The 17,928-nt window shown below is 41.9% G+C and overlaps 1 protein-coding gene across 2 annotated transcripts in view; it reads right to left on the bottom strand.

Moving 5' to 3' along the window:
* The window catches only part of ABL1 (ABL proto-oncogene 1, non-receptor tyrosine kinase), a 142,946-nt gene that overhangs the window by 42,331 nt on the left and 82,687 nt on the right, over nt 1-17,928 (bottom strand). Inside the window, exon 1 of one of the 2 annotated variants that reach the window (XM_077851079.1) lies at nt 5,175-5,334. The exons of the other annotated variant lie outside the window; for it this stretch is intronic. Within the exon in view, the coding sequence (XP_077707205.1) occupies nt 5,175-5,253 (79 nt within the window). The 5' untranslated portion in view covers nt 5,254-5,334. Of the gene's footprint in view, nt 1-5,174; nt 5,335-17,928 lie in introns of those variants that run through there. 2 annotated transcript variants of the gene reach the window in all.

Genomic DNA, 17,928 nt, shown 5'->3' with positions numbered 1-17,928 from the left:
CACTACCACCACAGACAGTAGAACAAGGCACCTATGATGTGGGTTAAGAAAGAAAGATCTGAGAGCCAATTTCAGAAAATAACAACTCTCCTCATCTGAGGGCAGAGTTAGACTCTCATGTGTTGGTAATCAGCAAGCTATTTTCCCAAATGTCTTTGGAACTATAACTTCACGAGGCAAGAAAACAAGACTGACCATAATGTGCTCTGTGTTCTTTTTTTAACCAGTAACCTTGGGCCCAGCTAAGTATGAGAAGTGACTTAATCCATGCTCTCTGAGGCTCAGACTCAGGACCTTCAGGTTATGAAACTGATGCTCTGCCAGTGGTTTGAGGAGGGCAAATTTAAGATTGACTATGATTTGGTCATTTTGAAAGCTGGGTGATGAGTACAAGGAGTTCAATGGGCTGTCTGCTTGTTACAGACTTAGAATTTTCCATAAAAAAAAAAAAAAACAAATCTAAGAATTTACTTTATAAATCTTTTAACGTGTTTAATTACGATCCACTATTACAGAGAAAAAGTTAAATTCTTCCAATATCCCATTTGATCTTTAGTTCTTGTTGTATATATTTATCTTTTCCAGTTTTATTGAGATATGATTGATATAAAACATTGTATAAATTTCAGGTGTACAACATGACTTAATACATGTAGATACTGTGAAATTATCAGTTATCACAGTAAATTAACGTCCATCACCGCACAGTTGCAGATTTTTTCCTTACAATGACAACTTTTAAGATCTACTCTCTTAGCAACTTTCAAATATACAGTACTGTTAACCATAGTCATCATGTTGTACAATGTTGTCATATATTTTTAAACTTATCTGTAGACAATTTTTCCTGTTTCTATCTCAGATCAGTGATTACACTGGCAAAATTATGACGATTTTAGAACAAGGTAATGAGTAGTATAAGATGTTCGGTTTTCACATATTTGGAGCTGTGGAAATACTGCCTCTGGAGAGATTATGATGCCAATCATGAACCAGTGGGATTTCTTCTTCCACAACTAAAACATTCACCATGGGCATAAGAAAGGATCAGAGAGGGGCCTGCCTGGCTGGCTCAGTCAGAAGAGCCTATTAAGTTCCAGCCCCAGGCTAGGTGTAGAGATTACACAAATAAGTAAAATTTACAGAGAGAGAGAGAGAGAGAGAGAGAGAGAAAGAAAGGATTACAGAAAGGGAAGATAAGATACTCATCCTCAAAACCAGTGACAGGAAGTATTCATTCTATGCATCAAAGCAAATTTGGAAACAAACTGTTCTGTTAAGAAAAACTACGGTAGGTTCAGCTCACTTCTATTGTGACTTCTGCCATTGAAGGAATTGGCTGAACAATTTAAACGAAATCTTTCACACAGATCTCCTAACTCAACGAGGGGCAGACTGCTACTCAGTTGTATTTTAGAAATGAGAACACTGATGCTTGGAAAGCAATATGCCTCAGGTCAGCAGGCAAGCATGGCTGGCAACCAGGCCCAGGCCACTGGCTTTGGAGCTGCATGCCTCACTTGAGAATGGGACTTCTGCTATACCCTCACAACAGAGCCGTCTGGACCTAGGGACATCATCTCAAAGGAACCCTATGTCGGTATAAATACAAATATTTAGCATTTTATTGGTTTTTAAAACTTTCACTAGAATCATCTCCTAGATCCTCAAAACAATTCTGTAAGGTGGGCTAGAGAGAGGATGTTTGCTCTTAGAGGTAAGCAAGAAGCAGAAAAGCTGAGGAGTCAGACAAAAACTGGGATCTCCTGACTCCAAATTCAGAAGTACTTCTGAAAAGTATTTCAAAGTGAACAGGGTCTTTCTCCTCCTCTTGTCTAGAACCACATAGTGTTGGTGTGTGAGAATTAAGTGAGGATGTGTATGAAACGCTTACTGCTGAGGAGTGTCACATCAGAAAGGCTCCACAATTTTAGCCTAACCTCAAACCAGAGGACTGGCTGGCTTTCTATTAGGTTCCTGAAAGAGTCTCACATTTTCTTTGTTACTAAACAAGGGAAGCATGTGATGACCTCAGGAAAGAGTGTTTAGAAAGAGAGCATGAGATTCTCTGAACCAGAAGTTCTAACAGTGTATCCGTGTGGCTGGCACCACATAAAGCATTTGCCAGAAAGTTAACTGCTGAAAAGAAGCATTTAAAAGCGGGCCCTTAAAATAAAATTTGAAAGTTCAAGAAGAGTTCACTTCACAAGATATTAAATTTTGATTCCACACTACAGAACTAGCATGTTCATGTACAACAGTCACGCATGATGTATGCAAAATACAAACACGATGAAAGAAAAGTAGGAAAAACAGCAAATTCAGACGGCTAGTGTTCATATTTTCTTCCACATCTGTAAGGAGAAGGAATAATCAGAAAATTCAGTGTTTGAAGTAGACCTAAGGTTGTAAAGCTAAATGTGGTCATGGTGAAAGATGCTTCTATAAACATACATTTTTACAGAGTTGTAACACAAAATTCAAATACTATAAATACTTATTATGTGCATAGAATATTTCCAGAAGGATACAGGAGAAACTCTGAGTGTCTCTGGGTATAGCGAATCTGGATAGGATACAAAGTACTTTTCACAAAATACCTTTTAGAATTTTTTTATCAAGTACAGCTATCTTAATACATGTTTAAAATTTTTATTGGTAAAAATAATCCTATTGGTAAAGATAATCATTTTTTTTCAGTATTAGTTTTCTAGAAAAGTGTTTCTTGAAGATACTATTTTAACAGCACAGAGAGTGCCAAAGGTCACAGTTACAGTTGGTAAAGCACAACACATAAAACTGGGCTCTTTAGAACCAGACAGCATGTCAAATCCCGACACCACCACTTGCCTGAGGCCCTGTGACCTCAGATAAGTTTCCTAACTTTTTGTTTTTGGTGACTTAGAGTCTTCATCTATTAAATGGAATTAACCACAGGGCCATCATGAGAAACAAGCAAACCAAATCATACAGAATGCTGAAACAAAGCTGGGCATACAGTAAGTATTTAATTTATGCCGAAACAAAGCTGGGCATACAGTAAGTATTTAATTGTTTCTTTGACAGCCAGGCCTGGGTAGCAAGTAGATGTGTGATCAAATTGCATTTAAGGTGGAATCCTCTTCGACAGAATGGAAAACTTGATCATATTCAATTCTCTCTGTGGCCTGAGCTGCCTGAGCCCTGAGTGGGTGTCAATAAACAGTGATTGATTGATTTAGGATGTCAGTAAAAACCGAAAGGCTGGATTACTTATCCAGATGTTGGCAACTGTTCTCCCCAAGAGACTAATAGCACATCCAGTCTTCAAGAAACAATTACTAAATTCTCTATACTTACAAAAGAGTAATTCCATTTACTTTCTCCAATTAAATATACCAACAAAATAAGGGAAAGTCAGTAAAAAGAAAAAATTCCTACAGTGATTCCTTCCTAGAGGCAGCTTTAATCAAGGTAGTCAGTGGTACCAGAGCTGGGGATTTTTTGAGACTTGGGAGGCTACATTATTATTTCAAGCCAGGATGGAGGAAAATGGAGTAAAACATTTTAGATTAGATTCCTCCGACAAGCCCCAATAATTAAAGCAGCCAGGTCAACACTAAATCTCCAGTTTACCCCCAAGAAAACAATATCACAGCTCTGCTATGACCTAAACTTTCCTCTAGCTCTGCAGCTACAAAAGTCTGCTCATATACTCCGCCAAAGGAGTCCATCTGCAAAATGGAGATGATAATGCCTAACACTAACTCGATACAGATGTAAATGAGAATGTGTTCAGAATTCTGAGCAACTTGGAAAATAAGCAACAGATTAACTGAAGATGATTTTGGCTGCTTTAGATGCCAACTTTTAGGGACAAATAAACTGTCTCCTCCTTCCAAATGCTGGATTTTGTGGGCCTGCTCCAAGGGAAGGGGACATCCCAAACAGGGAAGTGATCGATGTACATACACGTACTGTGGCAGCAGAGGCAAACAGGTTTTACCTACCTCACTGGTGCTTAAGGTTTAAGCTGCTTCTGTGACTCCAGGCAGGCCCTCAAGTTAAAAAGTAAACAAAACAAAACAAAACAGTGCCCAGTGAGGATTGTGGGGTGAAAAAAAAAAAGTTGTAAGGAAGAGAAGTTAACCATTTATGAGGCCTCCGTTTATTCTCTTTCATTTTCAAAAGAAAAACATTAGAACTTCATGGCACTATAGCAGAAATTCTACTTGTTCTAAAATGAGCTTTAAGTTTCTTTTCCTATTTTAAGTCCTAAGTGAAAACAACAGAGAAATGCCAGCAGGATTACGTCTGGGATGACCAGTCCCTAAGTCACATCGATTTCAGGTCCACTCGAAGTTACAAAATGACGACGCACCATCCCCAGTTCACTTTTTTTCAGTTGTTACTGGCACAGGAAAGGAAAGACAACAGGAAAGATGAACACAGAGACGAGAGAAGCAAAGCAGAATGGAAAGAAGGCAAAAGTAAGATGCGCCTGGCTCTGCACTTTATGGAGCGAACTTAACATGAGGCTCCCCTCCCCCAAGTACTTGGTACTCATTCACGAAGCCTCCCTAAAATTTGTAAATTTCGCTCCCCCCGACTCTCCCCGAAAAGGAAGAATTCCTAAGACCTCTGCGTGGTCTATAGATAACACTGGGCTGGGGGTTGTGGGAGTGGGGTGTGGGGTACAAAGATTGCTTGAACTTCGTATCCATAAATGGTAGAGCCGTATTCCTTTGTACACGATCCTTAACGAAAGTCACATGTTTCACAAACACGGGTCGACCTTTTTGACACATAATTCCCAATTAACGGTAAAAATTCCACAACGTGGGCTCACACGGCCGTTCGGGCCTGTAGAGCTCACTTTCTCAAACTTTCTCGGGAAGAGCCCCGGGGCTGGGGGCCCGGCGACACAGCCATCCTGGCGTGGCTCTCCCGGGGTTAGGGCGCGGGGACCGGAGCCCCACACCCTCCCGCTCCGCCCGCAGCGCCCAGGCGCGGTCGCAGGACACAGAAAGAGCAAGAGAGGGAGGAAGGGAGAGAAAGGGAAAGGGAAGGGAGGGCGAGGGCGAGGGCGAGGAGGGAGGGAGCGCGCGCGCGCGCGCGCGGGCGCCGCCCGGGAAGGCCCGACCGGAGGCCCCGAGGCCTCCTCGACCCGCTCGCTCCCGCCTGCCGGCGCTTACCTTCCAGGTAACAACTGGAGGAGGAAGAGAGCCCCTTCTTGGATTTGCAGCCCACCAACTTCAAGCAGATCTCCAACATTTTCGCGTGCCGGCGGCGTGGGGGCCGGCACCCCCGGGCTCGCTGCGCCGCGCCCTCAGGTCCGGCGCGCCCCGCTGGCCCCGCGCGCCCTCCCGCGCCCCGGCGGCCCCGCCACGCCGCCTCGCCGCCGCCCTGCGCGCCAGCCCATGGCCGCGGCCGCGTCTCCGTCTCTGCTCGGGACGCGCCTGTTAACAAAGGGCCCCGAGCCCGGCCCGCGAGGCCCGCCCCCGCCGCGGCTGCAGCCGCCGCCTTAACCCCCTCGGCGCCGCGCCGGCCGGCCCCAGTCCTCCCGGCGACCGCCAGGCCCACCCCGGCCTTGGCCCTCTGCCGAGGCCCAAAACCAACCCGGGGACGGGTTCTGTGTCAACAGAGGGGCTGTTTTTAGGTACAGCAATGAGTGGTTCTCAACGATGGCAAGTCCTAATGGCCCAAGACAGACTGGCTACTCGAGCTGCCGGGGGGCGCGGGCCTACTTAGCACCACCTTTGGAAACTCGAGCATCTCTGTGGCGAGATGCCCCCAACCTGCGCGGCTTAAAGCCGAACCACGCTGGTGCGCGGGGCTCTGGCAAACCATGTGTCGCAAAAATGCTGGCGAATAACGCAAATTCCTCTGCAGTTACCAATACTGGTCTCACTTATGTTCACTGAGTTGACAGTGATTAAGGCTAACTCAGTGGGTGTATAAAGAATGAATAATCAGAGAGCTAGAGCCCACATGACAACCTCACAGGTATTTAAGACATTAGTTAAATCATACATTCAGACTAGGAGGTGGCTGGAAACGGAAGAGAGATCGGTTTGAATTAAAACATAATTTCTGATTATATGTAAAGGAAATTCAGCTTCCACGAAGACCCATCAGAGAGGCAGGGCCCTCATCCCTGCTTGGCCTTATTTTCTTCAACTGGAAACTTTTTTCCCTTGTTTGGTAAGTGCCACAGGCACCATTATTTAAAACTCATTTCATGGCTGTAGAGGGCTGAAATCTTTAGAACTCTGGTTAGGACTGACAATATACATTATTATAACAAAAAATAACAATAATCACAATAGTTAATATTTGGCACAAAGCCAGAAATCTAGATGGATGGGAAGTAACAGGGAACCCAATAAACCAAATAATCAAATGAAAATCAGATATACTTCAATAACAATAAGAAAAGTTATTTATTTAATAAAGAGTGTCAGATAACTGCAACAGAGAGAAAAGTTAATGTAGCTCACGTATTAGAACAGATGAATAATGAGAGGATGTGTACTGAGGATGTGTCCTTAGTGTGTGTCAGACACTTAAGAGAAACATGGTCCATTCATCATAACACTGCATTTGCGTAATGATCCTGTGAGGAAAAGAGATTATCCGGATTCTTCAGGTAAAAACCTGATGGTCAAAGAAGTCAAGCACCCTGCCCAAGGCACCATAGTTGGAAACTAACTCTGCTTTGCCAGTTCCAAGAATCAGGCTCCTGATCAGTGGATTACACAGCCCCCTCCCATCAACAGTAAATTTCAAATAGATTAAAGCCTTGGATTTCTCTATTTTAGGTTAAATAGCTAACATCATATATACCAGAGGAAGTGCTGGTTTATTTAGAGACCCTTGACTGTGAGTGGTCAACCCCAGAAGGCAAAGCTGGACTCATTTGTTGTACTTTCCAGGCTATTCTATAACAACAAAAATCTGGATATCTTAGAATGGCTAAGTAACAAGATCTTCATGTAGATCTGCCAAATATAGCATATAAAAATTCACAACTGGACTGGACATGACTAGTGTATATCACAGGAGCTCTCAGCCAGAGCATCATCAACTTTTCACAAGTGTCCTACCAAATTCTGATCAATGTACAAAATGTGTTTTTACTGCAACTGAGTGGACCAATATGCATGGTTAGTGCTGTGCTACCAGCTCAGGCCTCATTAGTACCCAGGAAGGCACAAGCTGGGAAGCAAGTACACAGTTCCCACCACCTGGAGACACAAGTGACAAGTGTACTAACAGTGGGTGCTTATCTAGGTTCTCCGAGGCACTGTCATTCTGCTAGAGAGCCCACAGGTAGTGACTGCTGATTTGTTTAGTGTTGTTTTAAAACTTTCAAACTCCAAGGCTAAAGCCAAAAATAAAATTCAAAGGGTGCCACCAATACAAACTGAAAAATACAGCATCTGTTTTGGTGCCATTTTGGAAAGCTCAAGGGCTCTGGACCAAACTATAATAAAGTTTGTCATTGATACAACACTTCAGATTTAAAGAACTAGATCCAAATTGACAGGTTATGGCCAAGGATTGTACATTGATAGGCATTTTTGTGGTTTTAACCATATCCTTGAATACTATCAGTTAATATAGGCCCAGATATTTGTTTGCATGTCCTGTACTTTATAGTGGATATAAGTTTATTTTAAAAAGCTAATGAGGGATCCCTGGGTGGTGCAGTGGTTTAGCGCCTGCCTTTGGCCCAGGGTGCAATCCTGGAGACCCAGGATCGAATCCCACATCGGGCTCCCGGTGCATGGAGCCTGATTCTCCCTCTGCCTGTGTCTCTGCCTCTCTCTCTCTCTCTCTCTGTGACTATCATAAATAAATTAAAAAAAATAAAAAGCTAATAACTATTACCAATATTCTCTTTGTGAGTCTACAATGACCTTATCCTAAGTCCTCCTAAAATGAGTAATGCTTATAAACTGTGTCCAAATCTTTTAAAATTTAGTTATAAAACCATGCATCAACAGGTCTGGCAAAACAATGAATTAGCAACAACGAATACTGAAAATTCTGCCAAACTGTACACTACCATATCAAACTATTCTTTCCAGATCCAGCTTTTGATGGTTTTGAAACTGATTTGCAAGATACAAAAAGCACTGTTATATGCAAATAAAGAAGAACTTCAAGCTTCTTCGAATGAAAAAAGGCCCAAGAAAGCTTCCCCTTAAGCAACCTTAAACCCACAAGGCATTAACTTAAACAAGCGAATAAATGAAAAAGACTGTGAACTAACTTGTTTGCTCCTTTGCATTCAGTTTGAGAAAGAAACAGATGTTTAATAAGTGCCTGAAATGTTCTAGGCACAAGAGTCACAACAATCCCATGAAGTTTGTGTAGTTTAATTCCATTTCATAGGTAAGGAAACTTGATGAAGCCGGGAGATGGTTCTGTCCAAATCCACACAGCCTGGAAGTAGTATGGTCCAAAGCCCCTGACCTTTCTAAACCGGCACATAATTTTCAATTTAAGTGAAAGGATAATATGAGCAAAGCTAGAGGATGAAATAAAAATAATTAACTGTTAGAATGTTTTAAAAGAAAACAATTCAGAGAATTACAACTATTTAACAGGCGCCCTCATGGACAACTTTTTTTTTTTTTTTTTTAAGATTTTATTCATTTCTTTGAGAGAGAGAGAGAAAGCACAAGCAGGGGGAATGGCAGAGGGAGAGGGAGAAGCAAGCTCCCTGCTGAGAAGAGAGCCTGATGTGGGGCTCCAACCCAGGATCCTGGATCAAGACCTGAGCGGAAGGCACACACTTAACCAAGTGAGCCACCCAGGTGCCTCTAGACAACCTATCTTGAATCACCTGGGGCACCTCCTTAAAATGCAGACTCAGGGCCAGGTGCCTGGGTGGTTCAGTTGGTTAAGTGTCCAACTCTTGGATTCTGCTCAAGTCATGATCTCAGGGTCATGGAAGCCCACATTAGGCTCCCCACTGGGCTGGAGCCTGCTTGCGGTTCTCTCCTTCTTCCTCTGCCCCTCCCCTCGTTCATGCACACACTCGCATGTGCAAGCTCTCTATTAAATAAATAAATAAATAAAATAAAATACAGACTCTTGGTTCTCTTTCTAGCCCTTTAGAATAAGAATATGGAATGGGCTGTATCTTAAGTTCCCCAGATGATCTGTGTGCATACTTAAGGTTGAAAACCACTGTTTTAGAAGAGAGAAGAGTTGCTTCTTGTTTTCACTGGAAATAGGACAAAGATGAATAGTTTTTTTTTTTTTTAAGATTTTATTTATTCATGAAAGACACAGAGAGAGAGAGAGAGAGAGAGGCAGAGACACAGGCAGAGGGAGAAGCAGGCTCCATGCAGGGAGCCCGACATGAGATTCAATCCCAGGTCTCCAGGACTACACACTGGGCTGAAGGCGGCGCTAAACTGCTGAGCCACCCGGGCTGCCCAGGAATAGGTATTTCTAAAATTTTTTCCCTTGAAGGCAATTTTTTTGGATCTAGGAAATGTATAATTCTAGAACAAGTTATCAAAAGAAGACCCTTTCTTAAGATTTTAGCCAAAGACTATTTTTTTTAAAGTTTGGAGTTCAGTCCTATTTAAAAGGAGGGCAGATGGGGCACCTGGTGACTCAGTGGTTGTGCATCTGCCTTTGGCTCAGGTTATGATCCTGGGGTCTTGGGATTGAGTCCCACATTAGGCTTCTTGCAGGGAGCCTACTTCTCCCTCTGCCCCTCTGCCTATGTCTCTGCCTCTCTGTGTGTCTCTCATGGATAAATAAATAAAAAATATATATATTTTTTAAAGGGAGGGCAGAAATGGGCCAAGAGAAGGTGGCAGGAGGAAGGATGCAGGAGCTGCAGGATGAGGATAGGGATGGAAAGAAGACAGGCGAATCTGACATGGGGCCTGGTTTGGGAACCCCCAGACCAAATGATCCCAAATGTGACTGACCCCCTCCACTGTTTGCAGCCCAGCCAATAACTTGAAGGGGGCAGGTGCTGAGAGCAGAGATCTTGAGGCATGTGCATGCTATTTCATATGCACCTGTCAACAAAGTCCACTTGCAAACACTCTCCTGTGACAGCCTGCTGGGTTCTCTAGCTCTGTGGGGTCCAGTGTATGTCCAAATGAAGGACAAAATGCGGCCATATCAGTCACATCCATTTTGGCCACTGTCTAAGGACACACAGGCATCTCTTTGTCTCATAGGTTTTCTGGGAGATAGTACTATTTGTCTCATAGGTTTTCTGGGGGTTAAGTGTCACGAAGGCCCGCTGACTCTAAACTGGGGGAGGCAATGCAGTGGATGCTGAGTGAGCTACATCACACAGCCTAGCTCTGAGCTACACCTCTGCCATCCACTGTGGTGGCTTGGATAAATGACTTTACCTCCCAGGGCCTCTACTGTCTCAACTGTAAGGCTGGGGGAGACGAGCTATCTCACAGGGTTATGAAGATTAGAAACAACATATGGAAGGGGCTCCATAAACAGTAGCTATTGTTATTTCCAAAAGAGCCCTCTTACCAGATCAGATGATGGTCTGTATTCCTGCCTAAGTCTTACTGGGACTAAGTCAAGAGCTAAAATTAACAAATGTGATATGTGAAAATGATTCCAGAAAGCACAGTCTGAGGGAGTGAAAGTAGTCTGGAGGTTTTCCAAGGGACAAGGAATCCATTTATTTTATTAGGGAAAAGAAACACTAGCTATGGAGTAGGAGTAGCAACTAAAATTGAAATGTCATGGAATCCTACCTTTCATCCTAAAGCCAGGGACTGCAACCACAGCTTTGTGGCAAATCACACCCCACATCTTTAATGGGGGCCTATTTCAGGCCCAGGACTTGATGCTGCACACAGGACTAGCTGCACACAGGACCATCTTTCAGATAACACTAATTGTTAGTTCCCTTGGTATTTCCAGAGCCACGATTCTTAGTTGAGGGCCAAATTTGAACTATCATTAGAATAAATCTACTTCCTAGAAAATCTCATTATAGTAACACTCTACTACATTTTTATAATTAACAAGTCAAGCACAACTATTAAATGCTAATTTTTCTCTAAGAGGAAACTATTATTAGTGTGCTCATTTTATTTATTATTTTTAATTTTAATCAAAATCATATACATATGAGATTAAAAATCAAATAGAACCAAGTTTCGTAATAAACACAGCAATCCCCTGACTCCATCCCCCAGTCTGCTGCCCCAGAGGCCAGCAGCCTCCTTCAGATTTCTAACTAATATCCTCATATTGTTTCCAGATTCATCAGCTTTCCACATTATTTATTAACTTATTATAGTAGTATCCCAACCTCCCTAAACAGTAAAATCACAATTTTTGGTTAAGTCAATAGTTAGTATTGACATTACTGTGATGATATATTGTTCACTGTTCCATCAATAATATACTATGAATGTGTCCTTTATTTATCAAGAAATATTAATTGCCTTGATTTTTTTTCATTTGGTTAATCTTCTATAATTTATTATTACCCCCCAAATAGTTCAAAGATCTGTCAAACCCCTAGTAGTATTTTTTCCAAACACTAAAACACTTAAAACATTCTCAGTTCTATTTATTTTTATTTATTTTAAAAAGGATTTTAATTTATTTATTTGAGGGAGAAAGAACATGCAAGTGGGGGAGAAGCAGACAGAGAGGGACATGTAGACTAAGTGCTAAAAGCGTGGAGCCTTCCTTGGGGCTTGATCCAGTGACCCCAAGATCATGACCTGAGCCAAAAGCAAGAGTTGTACGCTTGCCAAATGAGCCACCCAGGTGCCCCCTAAGTTCTATTTATTGATTTATATCCTCATTTTGCTGGCTTCCTGCAAAACGGGGGTGGAGGGGTTCATTCCAAAAAATGCCTTTCTTCTATTCTATTCTGACAGTTTGGCTGGGTATAGAATTCTAGGTTAAAATTAATTTTTCCTGCTTAATTTTGAAATGTTTCTCCACTAGCTTCTAGTTGACAGTACAGTATAGATATGCAATTCCATTCGAAATCTTGATCCTTTATATATGAACCTGTTTTTCTCTTTGGAAACTCTAGAGTATCCTTTTATACTCTTGGTGTTCTGAAATTTCACAATGATACAGCTAAGAGTGAGTCTTTTATCATGCTGGCAGTCAGGAGCCAAACCAATTTGAAGATTTAAGTCAGTTAGCTCTGGAGAACACTCACTTTGAGGTTTTCCCTGACACTTACTATCTCCTAAATTCTCCTTCATTTTCTTTTGGCTCTTTCCTTCTGGAACTCTTATCAGATGGATACTGAAGCCCTGAGACTGAGCTTCCAATTTTCTTATTTGTTCTCTCTCATTGTCCACATCTTGTCTTTATGTTCTGCTTCCTGCAATAGGCTATCATGTCTAAGTCTTCTGTTGAATTTTAAATTTTGGCTATAATGTTCTCAGTGTTAAAGAGCTCATAATTATTCTGATATTCTCATTATCTATTATTATGATTCTCTTTAATACTACTGTTATTTAATGTTTGCAGTACATCTCTCTGAGGACAGCAAAGACAAGTTCTTCTGAATTCTTCTGTTTCTTGGATTGTCTTTATTTCAAACAAGTTCCTTTTTTTCTGTGAATGTTTTACCTTTTATCTATGTTACAGATTCTTCTTTAACGTATAGAGAAATGTGATTATCCATTTATTATAAATAAATGAGGAACTAAAACATATGTATGGAGGGGCACAACAATTGGTGGACTTCAGTGAAGGAAGGTGGTGAGCTCACTTTTCCATCAAGAGAATCCCCAAATGTTGGTGTCTATAGGGCTTTTTCTAGAGCTATTCAAATTTTTTTTCCCTCAGAAAAGAAATTTTCCATCTCTTCTCTGTTAGGGCCCTGGCTGACAGTTATTAGAAGAGGGCTGAGAATCTCACTATTCAGTATGCATACTTAAAAAAAAATAAATCTGCTTGGGGTGCCTGGCTGGCTTGGTAGGCAGAACATGTGATGCTTGATCTTAGAGGGTTGTGAGTTCAAGCCCCATGCTGAGCAGAGCTTACTTAAAAAAAAAAAAAAAATTCTGCTCTTGTTTATTACCCCACTGTTTTCAGCCCCTTGGCTTATTTGTCTACATGGTGGGGATAATGCCCCCAAGTCCAGAGCCTCTACAGGGTAATTTGTCAGTATAATACTTCTAGTCTCAAACAGATAAGAAGAAGAGGTGGTCATCGGCTGTACAGAGTTGAGGAGGAGCATGAAGAATCTAAACACTCCTTTTACTGATTTTGAATTGATCCCCTCAATTTCAGTTATAGACTTCACCACTCCCTGCTTTCCGTAGTACCAATGCCTCTAACGTTGATTTTTTTTCCCCCTCAGGATCTTTTTTTTTTTTTTTAAGATTTTATTTATTTATTCATGAGAGAGAGTGGGGGGTGGGGGGCATAGAGGGAGAAGCAGGCTCCATGCAGGGAGCCGGATGTGGGACTCGATACCAGGACTCCATGATCACACCCTGGGCTGAAGGCAGGTGCTAAATCACTGAGCCACCCACGGAATCCCCTTTTTCTCAGGATCTTAACAAGCATCACGTGTTCTGCCTACCAGTGAGCCAGTGCTCACTTCTAATGTCTTTCTCAGAAGAGGTTAGGCTTCAATTTGCTTTTGACTGCCTTCCATTTTCAAAAATGTGTTCACTTTTTTAATCTACTTTATCTTTTTTGGTTCTTTTTGCCCTTATGAATTTTCACTTTGAAAAAAATCTTGGGATGCCTGGGTGGCTCAGTGGTTGAGTGTCTGCCTTCGGCTCAGGTCATGATCCCAGGGTCCAAGGAAGGAACCCTGCACTGGGCTCCGAGGAAGGAGCCTGCTTCTCTCTCTGCCTATGTCTCTGTCTCTCTCCTAAATGAATGAATGAATGAATGAATGAATGAATGAATCTATCTTTAAAAAAAGAAGAAGAAAAAACTCCTTTGGGGTGCCTGGGTGGCTCAGTCAGTTAAGCATCTGCCTTTGGCTCAAGTCATGGGATAGAGCCCCACATGGGGCTCCCTGCTCAGTGGGGAGTCTGCTTCTCCCCACCGTTCATGATCTCTCTCATATAAATAAATAAAATCTTTTTTTAAAAAATGAAAAAAATTATTATCATTTCAGTGATGGGGAGCAAATGGAGATAAAAACAGGTCTTCAATCTTTATTCATTTTTAATCAGAATCTATTTTGCTCATTTTAATAGATGAGACGACTGAGGTACAGATAACTTGCAAGAGGTCTCACAGTAAGGTATGGCAGAGCCAGAAAAAGAACCCAGATCTCCAAACTCCTTTGTTAGATTTTTTCCATTAATATCACACCGAGTAGGTAGGTACCCGTAATCAAGAGCTGACAGACCAGTTTTAGGACACCAGGCTGCAAAACTATTTAAAATTTGTTGCATACTATAGCTCTTAAATCATAATATTGCTGGTGGTGAAGAAACAACCAAATCCTGAATCTCTAAACCCAGTTAAATCCACTTACAAGTTAAGTTATAAACAGATGTATTATGAAACAAAAAATAGTTTGGAATAATTTGCATTAAAAGTCTAAGTGCAAAAAAAAAAAAAAAAAAAGTCTAAGTGCTTGAATTCAACTCAAAGAGGTTTCATACATTTTCATGAATTGTCTCTGTCCCTTTACTTTGGTTAACTTTTGAAATGAATGCCAAACAATTTTATTTTAAATCCCAAAGACTCTTGTTTGTTTGCCTTTAATTTGAATATTGAATAAAGATTACAATGTCGGGGATCCCTGGGTGGCTCAGCGGTTTAGCGCCTGCCTTTGGCCCAGGGCATGATCCTGGAGTCCCAGGATCAAGTCCCACGTCGGGCTCCTCGGGCTCCGGGCATGGAGCCTGCTTCTTCCTCTGCCTGTGTCTCAGCCTCTCCCTCCCTCTCTCTCTCTCTGTCTCTCACGAATAAAAAAAAGAAAAATTACAATATCTATAAAACAAAAAAAAAATAGCAATGTTGCAAAAATAAAAACCTTTGACTACTATCTGTAGAATGATGTAAACTTGAGCAGGCGCTTTTGCAGAAACACTGCTAAAAGAAGAGCCCGAACACTGGTTATTTGCAAGCAAGACTCCTTTTATTTTGAAATGCTACTTTTGGCTTTTTTTGTTCACTTTGACCTGGGAAACTAGTGGTTAATTTTCCCTCTCTTTCTCTAAGACTGAAAGAATCTGGCCAGCAGTGAGCAGGCATGGGAGATCACGTTACTTGGGGGTGGGGGAGGCAGGCAGCTGGAGAGTGTAGAGAGAAAGGCCAGTAGGGAAGGAAAACACGTCTTCTGAACCTCCCCACAGTGCAAGGCCCAGCAGGGATCAGGAGGTTCTCGGAGGGGCTGGTGTTTATCCAGGTTATCTCTGGGGCAGCTGAAATGGGCTATGCAAGTATGGGCTCCCTCAGCATTAAGATCCTCTCAGCAGCCAGAGCTGCGCCTGGGGAAAGGCAAATTTGTCAGTAATTGTTAGTGAGGATGAAAAACTTAGAAATGAAACACTAAAGGAGTTTTATGTTGGTTTCTTCAAAACATTCCGCAGCAATTTGTTTTGTTGTCAAGGTTTTTAAAAGCTGTATACAAAGGACAAATGGTGCCAGAAGATTTCTCTCTACACTTGTTAGAAATGACTGTTGTCCTTAGAAAAGCAATGGCATCTCAAAATAAAATGTTACTGCTTTTTCCTCCTAAAGCGCCAGATAGGGCATGTTAATTCAAAATTACATATTAACCAGAAAAGAATGGTTACAGATAACACTGGACAAACTGCTCAGTAAGTGGAGATGAGGGTATGTCAGGAGGGAAAGAGTCACTTGAAAAGAAAATGACAGAGTCCGGCTTCCAAAGTCACTGGCAGAAGCTGTCTGCCACCCTATCGACTAGCTGGTGCATAAGCTCTATATTCAGAAAATCAACTCCAAAATTGGTTTAACTGCTAAGTTAATTTTCACATTTCCTAAGCAATAATAATTCATATTTATGGCTATTTCAGCAAGAAGAGCATTCCAATGCAATTCTAAAACAATAGTAAAGGTTAACTTCTCAGTAAAATTTAGGCCAATTACTCCATATCAACTAGACTTCTTCTGAGGAAAAATTAATGGGAATCCCATGCAGGCTAGTTACAGGAACCCGCCTAGCCAACAATGGTCACCAGCATCTGTTCTCCTCTCTTGCCTTCAAACCCTAAGTTTTAGACATTAACTCTAATTTGTAGATCATGTGGACACATGGCCCCACAGTAAAAACTATGTTTCCTGGTCTCTCTTGTACCCCAACATTACCATCTCACTAGGTCTTAACCAAATGTACATGAGCAGAAATGATACATACAACTTCTGGGCCTCTTTCTTAAAAAGAATGGGCAGCCCTCCCCCACTCCTCTCCTTTCTACTCCCCACTGCCTGCACAAGGACAGGACAGCTAGAGTGGCCATTTGGAATTGAGATAGAATCCACATTTTAAAGAGTAACAGGGCAGCCCAGGTGGCTCAGCGTTTTAGCGCCGCCTTCAGCCTAGGGCCTGATCCTGGAGACCTGGGATCGAGTCCCATGCATGGAGCTTGCTTCTCCCTCTGCCTGTGTCTCTGCCTCTCTCTCTCTGTCACTCATGGATAAATAAATAAAATCTGTCCCTCATGGATAAATAGATAAAATCTTAAAAAAAAAAAAAAAAAAGGAGTCACAAGATGAAGGTGTCTGACCTTGTGGAGTGCCCATATACAGCCAGGACTGCTAATGTGAGCCTGTCACAGAGGAGAGAAATGAACAGCAAGCTTGTTTAAAGCTGCTGGTATTCTGCATCTGTTGTAATAGTCACATAGTCTTTATGGTAATAATAGTAAAATATTAGTTCTAGGGGCACTGAGTGGCTTAGTCAGTCAAATGTCTGACTCTTGATTTCAGCTCAGGTAATGATCTCAGGGTTGTAAGATAAAGCCCCACATTGGGCTCTGCACTGGGCATGGAGTTGGCTTGGGATTCTCTCTCCCTGTCTCTGCTCTCCCTCCCCTCCCCCAAATAAATAAATAAATAAATAGATAAAATCTTTTAAAAAATAAAATAAAATATCAGGGTTTTTAAAAAAGACTGATTTATTCACAAAAGACACACACACACACACACACACACACAGAGAGAGAGAGAGAGAGAGAGGCAGAGACACAGGCAGAGGGAGATGCTGGCTCCCCGCAGGGAGCCCAATGCAGGACTCCATCCGGGATCCCAGGATCATAACCTGAACTGAAGGCAGCCACTCAACCACTGAGCCACCCAGTCATCCCTAAAATACCAGTTCAACTCATAGAAATCTAAGAATTTCCTAAATCAACTTTTTTCTTTATTTATCAAAAACTGTTCATTTGGGGAATATAAATAATAGTGAAAGGGAATAGAGGGGAAGGGAGAAGAAATGGGTAGGAAATATCAGAAAAGGAGACAGAACATGAGAGACTCCTAACTCTGGGAAACGAACTAGGGGTAGTGGAAGGGGAGGAGGGTGGGGGTGGGGGTGGGGGTGACTGGGTGGCGGGCACTTAGGGGGGCACTTGATGGGATGAGCATTGGGTGTTATTCTGTATGTTGGCAAATTGAACACCAATAAAAAATAAATTTGTTATTAAAAAAAAAAAACCTGTTAACTGGAAAGCAAGCATTTGAAACAGTCTCATAATCTGCAGAAAATGAGAAAACATCTTAAATAATTGGTATAAGGACCTTGTATCTAGAATACAAAGAACTCTTATCACTCAATTATAAGATAGTACACAAACCAATTAAAAAGTAGGTAAAAGATTTTAATTGATGTTACCAAAGAAGAAATGTGAATGGCTAATAAGCACATGAAAAGATGCTCAGGGGATCCCTGGGTGGCTCAGCGGTTTAGCGCCTGCCTTTGGCCCAGGGTGTGATCCTGGAGTCCCAGGATCGAGTCCC

Source organism: Canis aureus, chromosome 16 (genome assembly GCF_053574225.1).
Source record: "Canis aureus isolate CA01 chromosome 16, VMU_Caureus_v.1.0, whole genome shotgun sequence".
Taxonomy (NCBI): domain Eukaryota; kingdom Metazoa; phylum Chordata; class Mammalia; order Carnivora; family Canidae; genus Canis; species Canis aureus.
This window is presented reverse-complemented; position numbering and strand designations above follow the sequence as displayed.